Source organism: Dysidea avara, chromosome 3, assembly GCF_963678975.1.
Source record: "Dysidea avara chromosome 3, odDysAvar1.4, whole genome shotgun sequence".
Lineage (NCBI taxonomy): Eukaryota > Metazoa > Porifera > Demospongiae > Dictyoceratida > Dysideidae > Dysidea > Dysidea avara.
In genome coordinates this window covers 32,304,905-32,323,149 of record NC_089274.1, presented here as the reverse complement: position 1 = coordinate 32,323,149, position 18,245 = coordinate 32,304,905, and the positions used below count along the sequence as shown (strand labels likewise).

Below are 18,245 nucleotides of genomic sequence, written 5' to 3'. Positions count from 1 at the left end.
ATTGTTTACTAGTTGTGTTGAAAGTATTCTATTAAAGCATTTCTCACATTTTGTGGTGGTCCAGTGGCTGTATCTCTGGCAACAGTTACTGGTTGATCATAATCACTATCCACGTTCTGTACCCAAGTATCATTAAAATGTTCGCCATGGACTTCACATATATTGTGAAGGATGCAGGCAGCAGTGATGACATGTGGGATGTTATCAACATTCATGTCATTTCTCTTCATCAAACGGCACCATCTACCCTTGAGACGACCAAATGTTATTTCAACAGTGATCCGTGCCCTGCACATTTGATAATTGTAATTTCTCTGATCACTGGTCAAGTCTGTATTGTGTGCAAAGGGCTTCATCAACCATAATTTCAATGGATAGGCTGAGTCACCTATCAAGTATAGTGGAATACGAACTCCTGATACAGTAATTGTGTTGCTAGGCAAGATATGGTGGTGTTCAATGTTGTCATAGAGGGTAGATTGAGCAAACACTCTTGCGTCATGGACGCTTCCTGGCCATCCTACACACACATCTAGGAAGCGGTAATTGGCATCAACGACTCCTTGAATTAACATTGAATACCAACCCTTTCTATTATAATAGTCAGTATGCATGAGATTTGGGGCAGAAATTGGTATATGACAGCCATCAATAGCTCCAAAACACGGAGGGACACCCCATTTGGTTTTGAACTCTTCAACAACAGTAGATAGGTGATTATTAGTGGGGAATTTAATATACTCCTTTAACAATACATCCACTATGCAGCGACATGTTTCATGTACTATTTTGCACACAGTTGACCGTGCAATACGAAACAGGTGGGCGATTGTACGGTATTCAATTGGGGTTGCCAGACTCCAAATAGTAACAGCCACTCTGCGTTCTATGGACAAACACTTTCTCATCAGAGTATCAGTTCTTGCCAAAGCTGGAGGCAATTTGCTACAGGCAATTTGCTACAAATATACAAGAACGTTTCTTTGGACATCCGAAAGTTATCTAGCCAATCTTGCTGGGTGAATGTTCTCAGAACAACATTATTCCACCACACATCGGACCTGTAAAAGACCATATCAAGATGCTACACAGTGACCAGCAATTTTATGTACATAGCTAATATACACTGATGGTAGCTAGTCAGTATTATTTGTGTTGTAGCAAATTAATAAATAAAAATGGCGATAACAACTACAAAGTGTCAGAAAAATACCTTGAGGAAGAAACCCAAAAACACTATTCTACTGGAAAGGAGGCCACTTGAATGGCAATAGCCATAGTTAAAATTCGCCGTTTCCTTGCCAAATGCTGTTTCATAGTTACAATTCGTCGTTGTGCTTTCTGAAATCTGCGACGTTGTCTTTCCATTGCTGCTCTTTTAGAGATGATCGACTTCCAGAGAAAAAACAGTGAATAAACTTGAAAGACAATAGCAACTTCCATTTTCAGTAAGCGCACTGATAATAATTACAATAATATTACTTACGCGCTTATCGCAACCAGGCCACGAAGTGTGTGAGATTTTACAGTGTGAACAGGCACTACAATTGGACCGTACCGAACCATGCTGTACCGAACCGTGCTATCGTGCTAGTGTGAACGCAGTGTTAAACTGCCATTCTTCCTTTTATACAGCCATAATACTGTATGTTATAGTAAGCACTTCTAAGAATTTGCATGAATACCATCTACGCAATAGTTAGACACTCGTAATAGGTGTCTTCGAGGATTTAAAAACCTGAGGTGATGCAAATAATTACTGAGGCGTATATTATGAGTGTCTAAGTGTTTTAGACAATGGCATAGAATCAGTGAGTTAGTGTAGAGAGTTCAGAGCTCAATATAACGGCCAGTCACTGGTCAATATCCGGACATATAGATCACATGACCGCTCATAATTGAATTCTTCCGGTCAATAATGGCCGCTTAAAAACATGCTACCACAGGGTTGGATTTAGTGAAGGAGAAGAAAAGAAGCACCAAATAACTTACAGAACATTCGAAAAATGGCTAAGGCAGTACAACACGGATCATCAGATGCTTACCTGGCTTCATTGCAACACAGAGAAGAATGATCAATCTACTGTAGCAGTGATTTGGTGTGAAATGTGTCGCCAATACGAAAGCAAAATTACGAGCCAAAGAAACTTTTCTCGTGTGTGGACAGATGGGTCTACAAACCATCGAACCAGCAACGCGGTCGATCACACAATAAGTTGTCAGCATTCTGCAACCATGAATTACTTGAAGATCAACCAAGCTAAGGACAGTCATGAGCCACTGACGTCTGTTGCACCCATCCTGCGTTCTCTGATGAAGTTAGATTTCGTCGCGTGAGCCTCTTAAACGAAAATTTGATGTGTGTTTTACTATGGCCAAAAAAGGAATCCCATTTACAACCTACAAACTGGAAAGCAGGCATGGAGTTGACCTGGGCACTGTTTATAATAATGTTTTCTGCAAAAGCTTCACCCATTTCATTGCTGAATCACAGCGATCCTTTTATTGATTTCTTAATGAGAGAGGTCAGTTTTTTAGCTTTCTTATGGCTGGAACTACCGATGCTGCAAAAGTTGAAAATGAAGCTGTAGTACTACTGTATTGTGATAAATATGATCACCTTAAAGAGATCAAGTCGTGTGCTAGATCTTTGTCAGTTGGTACTGTAAGCAAAGCTGATGCTGATGGCCTGTTAAAATGCCTAGGAGAGGTACTTTCCATTTTGGGGATTGAGAATGATCAGTCAAGTATCTTGGCTACCATGCCCAACTTAAAAGGAGGGGGAACAGATGGGGCATCAGTTAAGCATTCAAGTATCAGAACCAATTTATGTCGCAACATACCTTGGATTTACTGTAGCTGGTGTTTTGCACATCGGTTTGGTGAGCTCATTGTTTAAAGTATTGATTTGTTATTAAAGGCTACTGTATACTATTTGTATGAAAAATCCCCTAAAAAGGTACGAGAATTAAAATGTATTACTGAAGACCTTCAAAAGGTATTTGAATTTAAAGGGCACGGTTGTCTACCTGTACGTGCACAAGGCTCACAGTGGCTAAATCATAAACGAAAAGCATTACAAAGGGTTATTGATCAATTTGGTGCTTAACTTTCTCACCTGGTTGCACTATGTGAAGACACATCCATTAAATCAGAAGACAGGGCTTGTTTAAAGGGATACTTGTTGAAGTGGTCACATGCAAAGTTTTTAGATGGATGTGCAATGTTTATTGAGGTTTTGAAGGGGCCTGCAATTCTTAGCTTATGCTTGCAGAAATTAGATTGTGATATAGTATATGGCTTTAAACAGCTTCTTAAAACAGTCAACACATTGAAGTCACTAAGAAGGAAAGATCCATCGGAGTGGTCCACTGTCAAACTGGTTCAAGATAGGGTTGTCACAGAAGGTAGTTCTGCCAGCTATCAAGGAACAGCTATAAAGAACTATAATGATGCTACGTTCGAGTATTGTAAGAAACAAGCCATAGGTGACCTTGACAGGCTGTACAAAACTATGCAAGAAAGACTGGAATGGTCAGACACCAGTGAATTGAGGGCTAAGATAGCTTTTTTAGATACACAGAGCTGGGTGAGAAGGCCTGGTGTAGATTCTGATGATGATACAGAGGATGGTTCACTGAAAGAGGTTAAAGATGCCATTGAGTTGTTATGCACAAATTTCAGAGATCCCTTGACAGCAACAGGTGTCAGCATTCCATCCATGCAAGATGAAATAGAAGATACTGTAGTGTATGCTAGGTCTTATCTAGGAATAGAAACTACTGACAATCGTAAGGTTTGGTATAATCTGTTTGTTTGTCCAGATGCAGCAGGGTGGGCAAGTGTTTTGCAATGATTTTTAGCTTACCATTCTCCAATTCACGAGTTGAACAGATTTTTTCGAGTTTGAAGTACCTAAAAGGTGCCAGAAGAAATATTCTTCAAATGTCAACGATGAATGACCTTTTGGAAATACATATTGAAGAGTCCACATTGAAGGAGTTTTCTGCTGACGGTAATCAAAATGTGACTGAACGAAAGCACACGGAGGCCTCAACAGAGTGCCAGGAAGCATTATAAGCCAAGAGGGCAGATGGCTGGATCATCCTCAAATGTTGATATTGAATCTGATGAGGATGACAATGACACGTTTACCCTTGATGAGTGGGACCAGTGGCTATTTTCAAGTGATGACTCTTCATCTGAAGTAAATGATAATGATTAGTCTGCACATTACTAGTAACTACATAAACATTTATTCATAAAGTGTTTCTCAAAGCAAAGTGCATTATGCGTACACCAAAAATGTGTTGCTTGAAATTTATTGTGTAAAAATACTGTTAGTGTATAATACTTCACTCAGTGGTGCAGTTTCTGCAGTAATTTTGCAAGTGTACTTAGCTGTACAGTACAAATATAACATGTTTTGATACCTAGATTTCAAAAATTTCCTCTATCCCAGACTCCCTAGAAGGCAGCTTATCCTATGCATTTCAGAGTGTGCTCCACACACTATATAGTACTCTTTGCACTATTAGTTTTATGGCCCGTCAAGTTTAACCGGGATCCCAGTTTAACCAATGTCCTGTCAAAACTCATTTTGACCTGACAATTTGACAGATCAAAAAAATTTGTTATATTGAGCTCTGGAGTTCCCATTGTAAACACTGAGGGTATTTCAGCAAGCAAAAGATGTGAGGTCGCGAAAGCCATGGAGCGTGAATAAAGGTTTGTTAAGTTGATAATATATTTGAGGCATTATAGATATGCGTGAATGGCAACAAATGTGAATAGCCATTGCCAGCACGGCTGTCTAGGTCTACAGAGTGAGCTTTGATATGGCGAAGGCCATGCACAAACTGAATTATGACTTTTTTTGATTAACCAAATCCCCACTGAGCTACACAGTTAAAGGGACACTCCATCGGTATCGAAGCCATTCAACCATGCATTATTTCACATCCTGTGAAATAAATAATTACTTAGAAAGCAGCACGAATAATTCTCTTTGATGTTGACACAGTTAATGAAGTTATTAATACCACTTAGAGACCTGAGGTGAGGGCTCTAAGTTTCATTTAGAGACCTCTTGTCATGTGAGACTGTTATGGTAAATTCAAGAGTTTTCTATGTCACTGATTTAATTAGTGGTTGTATGGTTAGTGAGATTTGGGTTTTTACCTTCATCAGCCATACCAGCACTTGACCAATCTAGCCATCAACCGAAAGAGCCAGCTGCTCGATACATATCACAGTTACCCCAACAATGTTCACATTCACAACTAGCTAGCCATCAGTGAAACTACTGGAGTTGCGAGTTTACAGCAAGCACATTTGCATTCGTCTGCTTGTCAGCATGTGTATATAAATATTCCTTCCTCCCAAGAACTGTACCAGAATGGAATAGATTAGATGCTGAGATTATTGAGACTGACTGTGTTGAAGAATTTAAGCAAAAATTAGCCCCTTTTATGTATATGGTTAAGTAACTTATCGTAATTGTATATATTTTTATAGTTTATTATTGTAATTGTACATACGTATATAATTAAGTAACTTGTCGTAATTGTACATACTTATATAGTTAAGTAACTAATTGAAATTGTACACATGTAATTGCACATCAGCATTATACCCCTGGAGGGTCCTGCTGATTATCAATAAATAATAATAGCACTGTCGCCATTAGACCATCAACACACTTCAGCTATGCTATTGCAGCTGTTTGTAACATTTGTCACTCTTTGGCCAGTTATAAAGCCTGTAGCTTCGTGGCCAGCTGTTATAAAGCTCGTCACTTCGTGGCCAGTTGTTATTAGCTTGTGGCCAGTTGTTATTAGCTTGTCGCGTTGTAATAAAGCTTCGTGGCCAGTTGCTATAAAGCTTGTCACTTCATAGCCAGTTGTAACAAAGCTTGTCGCTTCGTGGTCAGTTATAATAAAGCTTGTCTCCTCGTGGCCAGCTTGTATTAGCTAGTAAACAAGCCTTGGACCTAAATAACAGCTACTAAAACAACACTAGCCTGGCCACTAAGTTGGCGGCACAAGCAAACATGCTGTAAAGGACCTTACCTAGCGTGACTATGTGCTTCTTTTGTCAGTGCTGGTAACGAGCTGCATTCTAAATAGGTTAGATGCCCACTGTCGTTTTTTAGTAGGGTTGTAACCCTCGTGCTTGGTTTGACACCTCGGCGGGCATTAATTAGTGACCTCGGCTGCACCTCAGTCACTAATTAATGCCATTCCTCGGTGACCAAACCGCGCCTTCGGGTTGTCAACCCTACTAAAAAACCTCCAGTGGGTATCTAACATACACATAGCTTTGTAAACCACTATGGTCACTCCCCAACCATCCACCTGGTTGTAATACATAGCTCAAGTTGTTGTGTAGCGTCAAGAGTTCATAATATACAGGGTGTATATACTAAGGAGAGTATCCTACTCTCATATACCCCTGTAGAAAGGCGTATCGTGAAGTTATGACGTAACGACAAGATGTTGTGGTTTGTGACGTATAGGAAGCCGTAAAAATGCAAGAATCGTTAGCGCCGTTTCACACTTGCGACGCTCAGGATAGCCGTATTTGCGAATGGCCTAGTAAGAAACGCCTACGAAGCGGTCTTAACCCATGAAGGAACGATTGTAGTTGGGTGAGAAACGCTTAGAGCTGGAGTTAATTTGGTTGCTAGCGATGTTGGTAGGCACGCGTTCAATCGATACCATGTTCAACTAATGACATCATTAATTATACAAAGAAAAACGGGCGAACTCAGAAGTGTTATGTCATAACTTCACGATACGCCTTTCTACAGGGGTATATGAGAGTAGGATACTCTCCTTAGTATATATATTATGAACTCTTGGTAGCGTTTATTAAATGCAGCTGTATCTCACTATCCCTTCATAGCGGTAGAAGTACAATATTACAGCATGTTTTAGAAACATTCGCCCACTACTTTATTAATTTTACATCAACTAAGTAATATTGCATCAACTAAGTGTAATATTATATAAAGACGGCCCGAAGGCAAGTGCGTTTATACAGGCAGAGCACGAGTGCACGTTGTATAACTGTTATGTACCACTCACCTAATAGGTGGGGAGAGTCTCACAAGACAGCTGTAGCACTTATAAAGGCCAGGTTTCTAACATTGATTGTGGGTAACCAAGCCAGACGTTGCGATGACGTTCCCCCTGCAGTACTGCAGCCACCTGAGATATTGAAAGCTAGTACGCTATGGGTTATATCACTAACCTGCATTCGCTGTTTGACTCTCATCATGTAGTGCTCAGCATGCCAGTGTGCCATATAGACTAAGCACCAGACTAATCACCAGTGATTCTCTCGAGTGAAAAAAAGCAGCTAAATAGACGGTTTAAGTAAACAAAACCTAACTACTAAACGATACTAGTCTAATTCTTACTATATTCACACTGGCTAAACTCGAATCTGGTGGCATGACAAAACTTGTTCCCACAATCGAACTTAAAGGTTAGTATTATTTAGAATATATTTGTTTTATTGAGTCATTGTCGAAGTGGACTACAGTTTAATCTGGGCTAAGATGGCACCAGACTAGTAAGCTATATAAGTACGTTTATATATATATATGTAGACTAGAGTTGTGGCCACCCGCGTTGGCTTTTTCGATCGCCATTGGCTGCTCGTAAACATTATACGTATTGGTGACGTTATGGCCCACAATCGATCTTTACATGTCAGGCTATAAAAGAATTCGAGTGATCTGTGAAGTGTCTTTCCACCTATTAGGTGAGGTGTCGTAGTGGTCTTCACCACCGGCACTTGTGCTATGCTGCACAAAACCGCAGCCAGTGCAATATCTGTATATTGCACTGCGGTCGGTGCATTATAACTTATAATGCACTCGTTGTGGTCTACAAAACCGCAACCAGTGCGTTATAAGTTATAATGCACTCGCTGCGGTCTGCAGCAGTGCAATATACAAATTATGGCACTGGCGGTGCCTTTGAACTGCCCACGCAGAGTGGTACATTAATTGTTAACAGCTGTATTGTTCATTCTACTGACGACCTTAAAATGTTCAGAACTATTAAGACAAATGATGATTTCCATCAGCTTCAGCAAGTGTGTTGGAGTATGGTAATATTGTCTGGGGACCCCAGTATATCCTTGATCAGCAAACATAGAGAAAGCGCAGAGAAGAGCAACGAAGTTAATCCACAACCTTCAAGATTATGCATATGATGACTGTCTTATTGAATTAAACTTGCCATTACTAAAATACCGGAGGCATCGTGGTGATATGATAATGATTTATCAACTTCTACATAATAATCTTAACGTGAATCACTAACCATCAATAGTTTATCAATAACTAGGGGTCATAATTACAAACTATTTAAGCCACAATCATCTACTAGAGTGAGATCTTCATTTTTTACTGTGAGAGCTATTAATGATTGGAATAACCTACCTCATCACGTAGTTAATGCTCCCTCACTGAATGACTTTAAAAATTTACTTGACTGTAGCTGGTCTACTTTACTGTATGATTAATAATTATTTGGCTATATAGTTTCCATTATACTGATGTGTTAATTACCACAAAAGCCTAATTGCATTACATGTGGGCCACATTGTGGTTGTAAACAACTGTCCTATTGAGTCAGGTGTCTCACCAATAAGACACTTGATACCAGGTTACTTCGTAAATAAGAGACCTCCACACATCAAAGGAAACGCTGCATGCCATTGTCTGACTGTAAATACTATCCCACTAGGGACGTGTGAGAAGGCTATAAATCATGAACCTTTAAACTAAAGCTGTACGAATTGCACAAAAAAATCCTGACGGATAAGTTTTTATAATTAAAAAAACACCAGTCCAGTTCACTGTTTAAACGTTCTGCTGCCATTTACAGCAAAAAAATGCAAAGAAAAATTGACACAAAGCCATAGCATAAAACCAAGTCAATTCATCAATGCTAAGTGAGCTAGATGTCTCATCGTTCAAGATAGCGGTATGGTCATTCCTATTGTACATACACCTCAGCACTTCTTGTGTGCATGTATGTGCAAAGAACACAAGTTCAATACAGATCCTCACCACATTATGGGTTCGTTGCTGCTTATCCCATTCCAAGGCAGCACAAAGCTCTCCACAGTCCTTTGACAGTTTCACATAATGTGCTAGAAAATCTGGTGAATCTACTTCTTTCAAAAACAAATTTAAACCTGTAGACGGGAGAAAGTGATAAAAAGACACTACGGTTTGCGCACGGCTACAAACCAGCGACCACGTTTTTTGGTTCTTTGGATGAAGAAAGCTCCAAGAACTTTTTACACAACTCCAGACCTTCAGTCGCCATGTGGCTCCCACGTGATCCACAGTTACCGAAATAAGTCGATGGGCCTTATTTTATTCGTACGACATGCATATATGACTCAGCACTTTGTCAGCTACCATGAAGTAGCTGTTGTGTTAGCGGGGGAGAAGATGACTAAGCTTATAGATGACCAGGCATAGTTGGTAAAGGTACAAAAGTTGCGAGTTATTTTACTCTGTGATATATATGTTCTGAGGCCACTAACTAGACTGGCACGAAGATGGCAAGCGACAAGACAGAAGCTTTAAGCGTAGTTACTGACATTCTCACTGATTTACTGACTGATGTGTTTTCTCATGTAGAAAAGTGTGCTACTATTCACAAGGTGCCGAGTGGTTTTGTAGCAAAGAGGAAAAAAATTGGACTGCTAGATGTAATTCGGGACAGTAGCCATGACGTAGTTCTAACAGGTTTCTCCCATCGCCAGGCTCAGTTTGAAGTCATCCAGTTTACAGTAGCAAAACAGCACAAGTCTGGATACTGTGGTCATTATGCTCTACATAATGCGCTACTGGCTAGGCAAATGTGCCATGCTGATGAAACTGAGGAAGTACACGGACTTATTCAGATAATGTCTAGTAGTTCAGCTTACTGGTGGCGTTACTGGTGTTCTCTGAAGCAACTTTTAGGTCGTGTTACCTATGATACTTGGTGGCCATGGACTGAGGATCATATAATAACTGGTGACATGGAGCGATCATTTTTACATTATTTATTAGACAACCATCATCGTCCATCCAGCAAAGTTGATCCACCTATTTTTGTAATGCAGGTATGGCATGATGGAATTATAAATATAAAGAGTTGATGTATTAGTCTAATCCTAATGTATGAATACCATACTATTTAAGTAGGGATTGCCTTAATATTGAACAGCTCCTCAGTCCTGCCAAAATGCCACCTCTAAAAACCACCCTAGACACATCTTAAGGGACAAAAGGTACTTTTACGGAAGAGTCTTGGTATATCGAATATAGCGTTAAACCCACACAAAAAACATATAAGCCCTAATATTGAAAAATCACCCAAACCTTATTTTTGGTCTGCCACTGACCACCATCACAAGGCTAGAGGTTAATCAACACATTGTATGACCACCATTCTTTTGCCAAAATAAATGGGAGTTTGTAAAAGACGGAATAAGGAATAACGGAATAACTCGCATCACAACGAACGGGCATTTATATGGCTTATGCAATCGGTTAGGGTGATTGTACTGTTACAGCTGTGAACTCATCCCTCGTAGATATCTTTACAATGTTGGGTGATTGCGTGTACTGTTACAGCTGTGAACTACACTGCTTCGTCACTCATAGATGTCCTAGCGAAATGATTACTATACGCTCTTACTACTACTGTATGTAGCTAAGCTAGAATATACAGTAGTTAGCTATTAGTTTCGTTTTCGAGTCTTCATCCTTCCAGTGGAGGGATGAAACGAAACGACTGCGACGCCCCCTTTGCTCATGACGTTGGTACCATACTTAACATACAGTACCCGCTTACAAAGTGCAAAATTACATTTGATTATAGCTCTTACTAGCTACTACTGTATGTAAAGTACGGTACCAATGTCGCGAGCAAAAGGGGGTGTGACAGCCGTTTCGCTCATCCCTCCACTGGAAGCATGAAGACTCGAAAACGAAACTAATAGCTAACTACTGTATATTCTAGCTTAGCTACATACAGTAGTAGTAAGAGCGTATAGTAATCATTTCGCTAGGACATCTATGAGTGACGAAGCAGTGTAGTTCACAGCTGTAACAGTACACGCAATCAATTACAATCACCCTACATTGTAAGGATATCTACGAGGGATGAGTTCACAGCTGTAACAGTACAATCACCCTAACATTGCATAAGCCATATAAATGCCCGTTCGTCGTGATGCGAGTTATTCCGTTATTCCGCTATTCCTTATTCCGTCTTTTACAAACTCCCAGAATAAACTCTTGCCAGAATAAACTCACCAGTGGCATGCACTAAATAAAGTGCTCACTACCTGTAGACAGTTGGTAGACACTACCTGCGCAATAGGACTTTTTATGAACTAGCTGGACCAATAGCAGTCGAGCAACATGTCCCTTTATGATCTAGTACAGCTGGACCAATGATGATTGAGGGACACACCTCTTAGTGATCTTAAATCCCAGTGCGTGGGAGTGTCGAAGTGCCACACTGGGTTATAACTACCATATGGCTAGACAGAGCGGCACTGCTACTGTATGATGTATTAGTTATCACCCTGTTGTGGAGCCACTCAGTCTTGTTCGTGACATCATAATAACAGCAAATTGTATTTTTTACCAATGGAACAAAGAGCCAAATAAGGAAATATTAATACAAAACACACCAGTATAGCACTTAAACCTGCTAAATCTTACAAGAAAACAGTTAATCAATACAATAGTTTAACAAATGTCAATAACAGTCTGTGCCGATTTTTGCTCCAGCAATCAGTCCCAACGGTCACTATGGTGAAGAACTAACTTCTTTCGATAATCTCTAGCTTCATCATTCTATCTTGGACTATGGTATCCACTTGTTGGTATTTTTTTCTATCGTACCTGGAACTGCTGCTTCGTAACATTGCTCTTTGCTACATGCAGTTTATAGAGGCAGTATGCAGGGTCTCTCTTGTAGCTACGAAGTTGAATCTCCACACAATTCGGATGAAATCTTGAGTACAGTGACAAAACTCAAACCAGATCCTGTATAATCGGACGATATCATTGTTATTATACGAGTCCAAGGCGGAGCCGAGGACTTGTGTAATAACAATGATATCACCCTCGTAACGGGATACTTATAGTGACCATTAAATATGCACTTTTAGTGTCATGACCATGGCCCTTAAATATTGTGAATAGACTTAGTCCAGTTGGCTTGAGATACTCTAATAAAGCAGTCACCCTAATATAACATCCGTGTCAGTCCTTCATCTAGGAAATGACTCAAGGGGGGAAATACAGTTTTATCAGAGTGGAGGAGAGAGGGGGGAGCAATGGTGTAAACATACTTTTATGTGCACAGCGTCTAGGGGCCATGCCCACTAGACAGTCAGGTTGCTTCTGGTGCATTATCAGGTACAGTCCCTGAGAATAACATGCCACTCCAGAAAATTTTTGCATTTTAGACTATCACTTTTGGTGCATTATCAGGTACTGAATATGTGACATGTCACTCCAGAAATTTTTGTATTTTTAACTCTCTTGGATTGCTTCTGGTTGGATTCTAACCACTCAAGGAAAATTTTACAATTTGGACTCTTGTAGATTACTTTTGGTGCATTCTCAGGTACCTGAGAATAACATGCTGCTTCAGAAAAATTTTGTGTTTTAGACTCGTTCATGTAAATTGCTTCTGGTGCATTCTCAGGTACCTGAGACTCCTTTCTCGTAGTTTGCTTCTGATTCATCCTGAGACACTTTCATCTACACTATTGCTTAAATTTAAGGGGGGTGAGCATTTGCCAAAAGGGTGAGTGCCCCCCCTCAATGAAACCCTGTATTCTATATTCTAGTAAAAACAGTCACATCTAGATATCATAGCCCTAACAAAAACAAAAACCACAAACAAACTAGTACATTAATGAATTATTAATTTAAATATCCAAGTAATTATTATTACTAGGACTGGGTAACATACAACCAAGTACATGCACCAACATGATAACCCCCTGGTGAGGCTATGCAAGTGACTAGGTGGTGAAGGCATTATCAAAATAATCATGATCCCAAATCAACTTGTGGCACAGTAGTGACGTATAACACAATAGTGGCATCGTAACTAGAGGCCACCAGTAGCTAAGTGCTGGTATATTATTGGTGTGGCAATGGGCAGTGATGTGTACACAGTATATGCCGCATACAAAACATGCAGGAGAGAGCTATTTTATAGTTGTAACATGGGCACGAGTGATTTGCCCGAGGACTGCGGGCATACATTTCTGGCAAATCACGAGTGCCCATGTTACAGCTAATATGTAACACTTCCATTAAGGCTGATAGCCTTAATGCCAATACGAGTGGAATCACTGGATTCGTTATATATGCATGCCTGAAAGATTCGATTATGATTAGGCAGCAAGTAACGTTGTAGCTACAATTGTTATAATAAACAGATGAGTCCTACGGATATCGCGGAAAGTCGAGTAGGGAAAATTTCGGGGAAATTACAAGTGTTTTAATGCTTTCACGTTGTTTAAAGACTAATCACAATGTATACTAAAGGGTTAAGCTTCGTTATGTAGTGGTTAACTTGTGTCGTCCGTAATGTGGGCGTGTCCACATTTAAATACGTGCCGAAACACTTGGGAATGCACTGTAAGACTAGTTCTCACCTTTAAGTAACATTTTCCAACTTGTAGAACGGCAAAGATACCAAAATGCCTTCATTTGACTGCTGCTTCTGGCAACGCTTCAATTTGTGGTAATCATCACGTGAGCATTGATTTATTTCCACAATCGATTTCGGTCTGAGCTTGTATAAAACAAACAGAGGGTGATACCACTACCTCATCCACATCAAGACCATACTTGCTTTGATGAAAGTGGCTTGCTCTTTTAGAAGTGCAACCACATTCCCGGATACATTTCAATGTACACTGGTGTACATTTAGATGTCTTCCTGTGTTGAGGTATACATGGCAAATGTATCATCTGGAATTCCTTTGATCTGAGGTGTGAAAGTGTTACATACATCATTGTAGTATTGTATGCAGCAAATACTTTATTGTCAATATCACCAAAGATGGAAGATCAGCTATGTAGCCAATATACAGCACAGTATCAACTAGAGGTCACTAGTAGCTAAATGGAGTTCATCAGTGGTGTGGCAATAGCACAGTGATGGGTGCATACTATATGCATACATAACTTGGAGATACACAATACTGTAGTAGTTAAGAGTATGGATTAGCCAGGTGAGCCAGATAAAGCAAGCCAGCCAGAGCCTAGTAAGCATGGGAGAATATAAAATACAAATAAACAATACAAAGAAACATACTGCTATTAATCTTCTTCCTATTCAGTCTTGTCTTGTGCAGCTGGCTGGGAAAACTTCCTTTGTATTGTGTTGGGCGTGGCTGCCTTAATTACTGAACTGTTTTGTAGTGTGCATTATATGGCCTTTTAGTCACCAGCACAAAAATGAGTATGCATTTGTGCCTTTGTTCAATGGTGATTCTATCGCCGGTTAATGCATGTCTGTACGCCTTGTAGTTTTCATGTACATTAATTCATTCATTATTTATGATGTAATTTTGACTGCATTTTGTATTATCTTTAATACTTGGTTGTATAATTATTAATTATTATTATACAACCAAGTACTAAAGATAATACAAAATGCGGTTAAAATTACGTCATAAATAAATAATAATTAATAAATAAATAATGTTCTCGAAAACTACGAGGTCTAGAGACATGAACTAACCGGGGATAAAGGCACAAACGTATAATTTTTTTGGTCTTCACTACCAAAAATCCTAGAGCTGCACTTGAGTCTGGTCCACATTGCTGGTAGTGTTTGAGGTCTCACTCCTAAAATTATTCACAGGTTGGCATCTCTGTTAGCGATGCCCGTGCAGGAGAGCCACAGGCCACTTTATACATGTAAACAAGAAGATAACAAGTAAGTTTTTATGTTTGTAACATCTCAAGTCTCCATGCTAGCTACCAGTGGATTCATTCACATAAATAAACAATACAAGAAAACATTAAAACATATACCATGCTCTTTACAATACAGTTACATATAAAATACAAGTATACAATTTTGTCTTGTGCAGCTGGCATGGCGAACTTCCTTTGTGTTGGTGTCAGGCAATTCAATACTCAATAGGTGCTTAATCTTTTTTGCCTTCACCTGGCATAGCTACTAGGTTCTGGCTGGCTTGGCTGTCTTCCTTTATCTGGTTCATCTGCATGGCTTGCATACTCCTACAGTATTGTGTAGCTATCTCCTGCAAGTTGTGTATGCATAATTATAGTGTGTCACCCATCACTGTGCCATTGCTACACCACTGATGAACCCTATGTAGCTCTAGTTGATGTTGATATACTGTGCTCTATATTGGCTAATAATTTTTATCTGGTGATGTTGCCTATAACTAATGTATTGCTGCATACAATACTGCACTAATGTATAGTTCTCTCCTGTATGTTTTGTATACATATACTTTGTACACATCACTATGCCATTACCACACCAATGATGTACTGGCGCTGAGCTACTGGTGGCCTTTAGTTATGATGCCACTATTGTGTTATATCTGTCACTACTGTGACATATTGAGATGATTTGGGGATTGTGCCTTCACCACCTAATAGCGTCACCAGGGGGCTGTCACATTGGTGTATGTACTTGGTTGTATATGACGCGGTCCTAGATAATTAATAATAATAAAAGTAGTGAAACCAGAGATGAGTATGGTACAGTGGACCGTCAGTTATCTGAACCCTAAGTGTCTCAGTGATAAAAGTGTTCAGATAAGTGAATTGTTCGGATAACTGAAGCCCATACTTTTATATACAGAGCTCTGTTGAAATACTCTAATAGGACATACACTTGTATTCAAAATACTCTAATAGAAAAGTCATATCCATTTCAGATAAACAAGGGTACAGATAAATGAGAGTCTACTGTATTGCAACATATCTCTGTAGGAAAATCCCAACATTGATGTTTTGTTCAATGCCAAAGTAGGGATTTTTCCATAAAACTATAGGATGTAATGCCATCATTCATCTCTTGTTTCACTGCTTTTTATCGCTTGGATCCCTACTTCATTTTTAATGTTTTAATGTAGCGCATACCACATGCAAGAGGGTTACGGTGGTGGTGAAAGCACTTACAGCTTTACTTGCAAATGAAACACATGAAGTTTAGCTATAACACATAATTATTGTCATTTAATAGAATTTTAGTATCCTACTTGAAGCTTCACAGATAATGTGATGCAGCTGTACATATGAATGTAGTATTATATATTTACTAGTAAGAAATAAATGGCAGGGCCAACTTGACTCATTTAAATGCCTGGACTGCTGTGGCCAAATTACTTGTAAATAATAAATTTCCAGGTTTCTGTATGGATAAGTATGGTTGGTATATGCGTTCTAAAATAACTAATATTTTATTTACTTTATTAGTATGCTTTTGGATTTATACAAGATTCTGCTACACACGTCAAGCAATTACATAAAGCTATTAAAGCATTTCAAACTACTCCTGGTCCATCTCACCTAGTCTTTATACTAGGAGTAACCAACCATTGGGCATCGGCTCTGATAACTAAAGATGCTACAAGTGGGAGCACTGAGAAGGCTAAAATATCACTGCTTTACTTTGACTCCCATAATGTACCACTAGTGACATTTACTGATGATGATATTTTAGACCATATGAAGCAGAAAGAAGAAGAGAAGATAAAGAAAAAAGGGAAGGGGTGGACAGAGTGGGAACATTACATTACTAAACAAGCAATTACTGACCAACGTGAAGTGCTGCATATGTTAGCTAATTGTGCTGCCGGTAGTAGTGATTTATGTACTGAGGTGATTGAGAGAGAAGTAAACAAGGTTGTAAAAAGTTTCAACAGTGATGTTATCGATACTTGGAAAGAATTGGTATGTATATGGTGAAGTATGTGTAGAGGGTCACTATTGTATTAATACTATATGCATGTACACTGTAACAGTGGTGCTCCATCCTTTTTGGAGTCTACATTTGTCACTCAGGTATATATGTCAAAATACCCATCAGGTGCTTTGTTGAAAAGGTCAGATTCAATAGCTTGGCGTGAATGAGCATACCACATGTGTCAGCATCTGAACTCTAATCCCTGAAAACAAATCACACAATCTCTTCTTGTACACAGAAAACATTTACATTAATCCAGTTACATATGTATATACACCATATTTATGTAGATATTAGTCATTAAGTTGTTATATTTTCTTTAGGGCTACTGTGAGGATGCCCTAATCCCACTAATGTTGAATTGGGGTGAATCTTATACACCAATAAGTATCCGAGATGGCTTGGTCAAGTTACTGAGCTTTTTTGGCACTAACTACATGTCCAGGGATGTGAGGAAATCTTTGCTTGATTGGATTGAGTTTATTGACAATAACAAAATCATACCGACTAACATTAAAAAGTTACGTGCAATTTATAGTGTAGTTGATGCTATCAAGAGATATTTCTAATAGTGCTTATAGTATAGTGTTTGCATGTATAGTAACTGATTGTGCATACAAATAATTGTTGTTGTATGATATTAAATCTTTATACACATATGCAAAATAATATTTTCTTGCATACAGTGTTTTATGTACGTTTTTCCCAGTCACACATTATATTATAATATGTATGTTAAAATAAAGAAGTAAAATTATTACAAAAACATCAAAGCTTTAAAAAGGGTGTGACCTTCAAAAGCCTGCTTGAAAAAATTAGCATTGCAGCCATTTCTTGGCCACTGCCTTTGATTTCACAATTTTTGTCACCAATGCTGCACCCTTTTTGCTGTTGGTATATATATCTGAATTAAGCAGTTATACACTCACTAAGTGTAACATGATCAAGCCCAAGATTGACTTCTGTGTGTAAGTAAATAACTGTTATGTCTGTTTCCTTCTGAAGCACTGAAAGTGTGATTAATTGCCAGAGTATAGCTAGTAGTCATCCAGTGGAAAATCACATCTTTAGTTAATAACAGGGCTGGAGCCCACAGTCCGGCTGGTCCAGCATTGGCCAGACTACTTTCAGCTACTTAAATTTGTAAAAAGATTGAGTTACCCTAATAGAACAGTCATCACAATATAGCCCCAGGCCCCCTTAGTTTGGCATGACAGCATGCAAAGTTGAGTA

General features: G+C 39.1%; 2 protein-coding genes across 4 annotated transcripts in view; one reads left to right on the top strand and one right to left on the bottom strand.

The window, feature by feature from the left end:
* Positions 1 to 9,370, bottom strand: part of LOC136250729 (nucleolar pre-ribosomal-associated protein 1-like) — a 59,592-nt gene extending 50,222 nt beyond the window's left edge. For all 3 annotated transcript variants that reach the window (XM_066042957.1, XM_066042958.1, XM_066042959.1), the window contains exons 1-2: positions 9,272 to 9,370; positions 9,089 to 9,216 (exon numbers count right to left, since the gene is read on the bottom strand). In XM_066042957.1, the coding sequence (XP_065899029.1) occupies positions 9,089 to 9,216; positions 9,272 to 9,350 (207 nt within the window). In that variant the 5' untranslated portion in view covers positions 9,351 to 9,370. The remainder of the gene's footprint in view (positions 1 to 9,088; positions 9,217 to 9,271) is intronic.
* Positions 9,371 to 9,398: 28 nt separating this feature from the next.
* Positions 9,399 to 17,772, top strand: LOC136250728 (uncharacterized). Its single transcript, XM_066042956.1, has 3 exons — positions 9,399 to 10,140; positions 16,523 to 16,999; positions 17,336 to 17,772. The coding sequence occupies exons 1-3, from the start codon at positions 9,589 to 9,591 to the stop codon at positions 17,579 to 17,581; spliced, it is 1,275 nt and encodes a 424-aa protein (XP_065899028.1). The 5' UTR covers positions 9,399 to 9,588; the 3' UTR covers positions 17,582 to 17,772.
* Positions 17,773 to 18,245: the final 473 nt, after the last annotated feature.

Excerpts from the sequence above, each read along its gene's own strand:
- LOC136250728 (XM_066042956.1), top strand. The coding sequence starts at position 9,589 with ATGGCAAGCGACAAGACAGAAGCTTTAAGCGTAGTTACTGACATTCTC. Across the intron at positions 10,141-16,522 it reads CACCTATTTTTGTAATGCAG|TATGCTTTTGGATTTATACA; the intron begins GTATGGCATGAT and ends TTACTTTATTAG. Across the intron at positions 17,000-17,335 it reads TCGATACTTGGAAAGAATTG|GGCTACTGTGAGGATGCCCT; the intron begins GTATGTATATGG and ends TATTTTCTTTAG.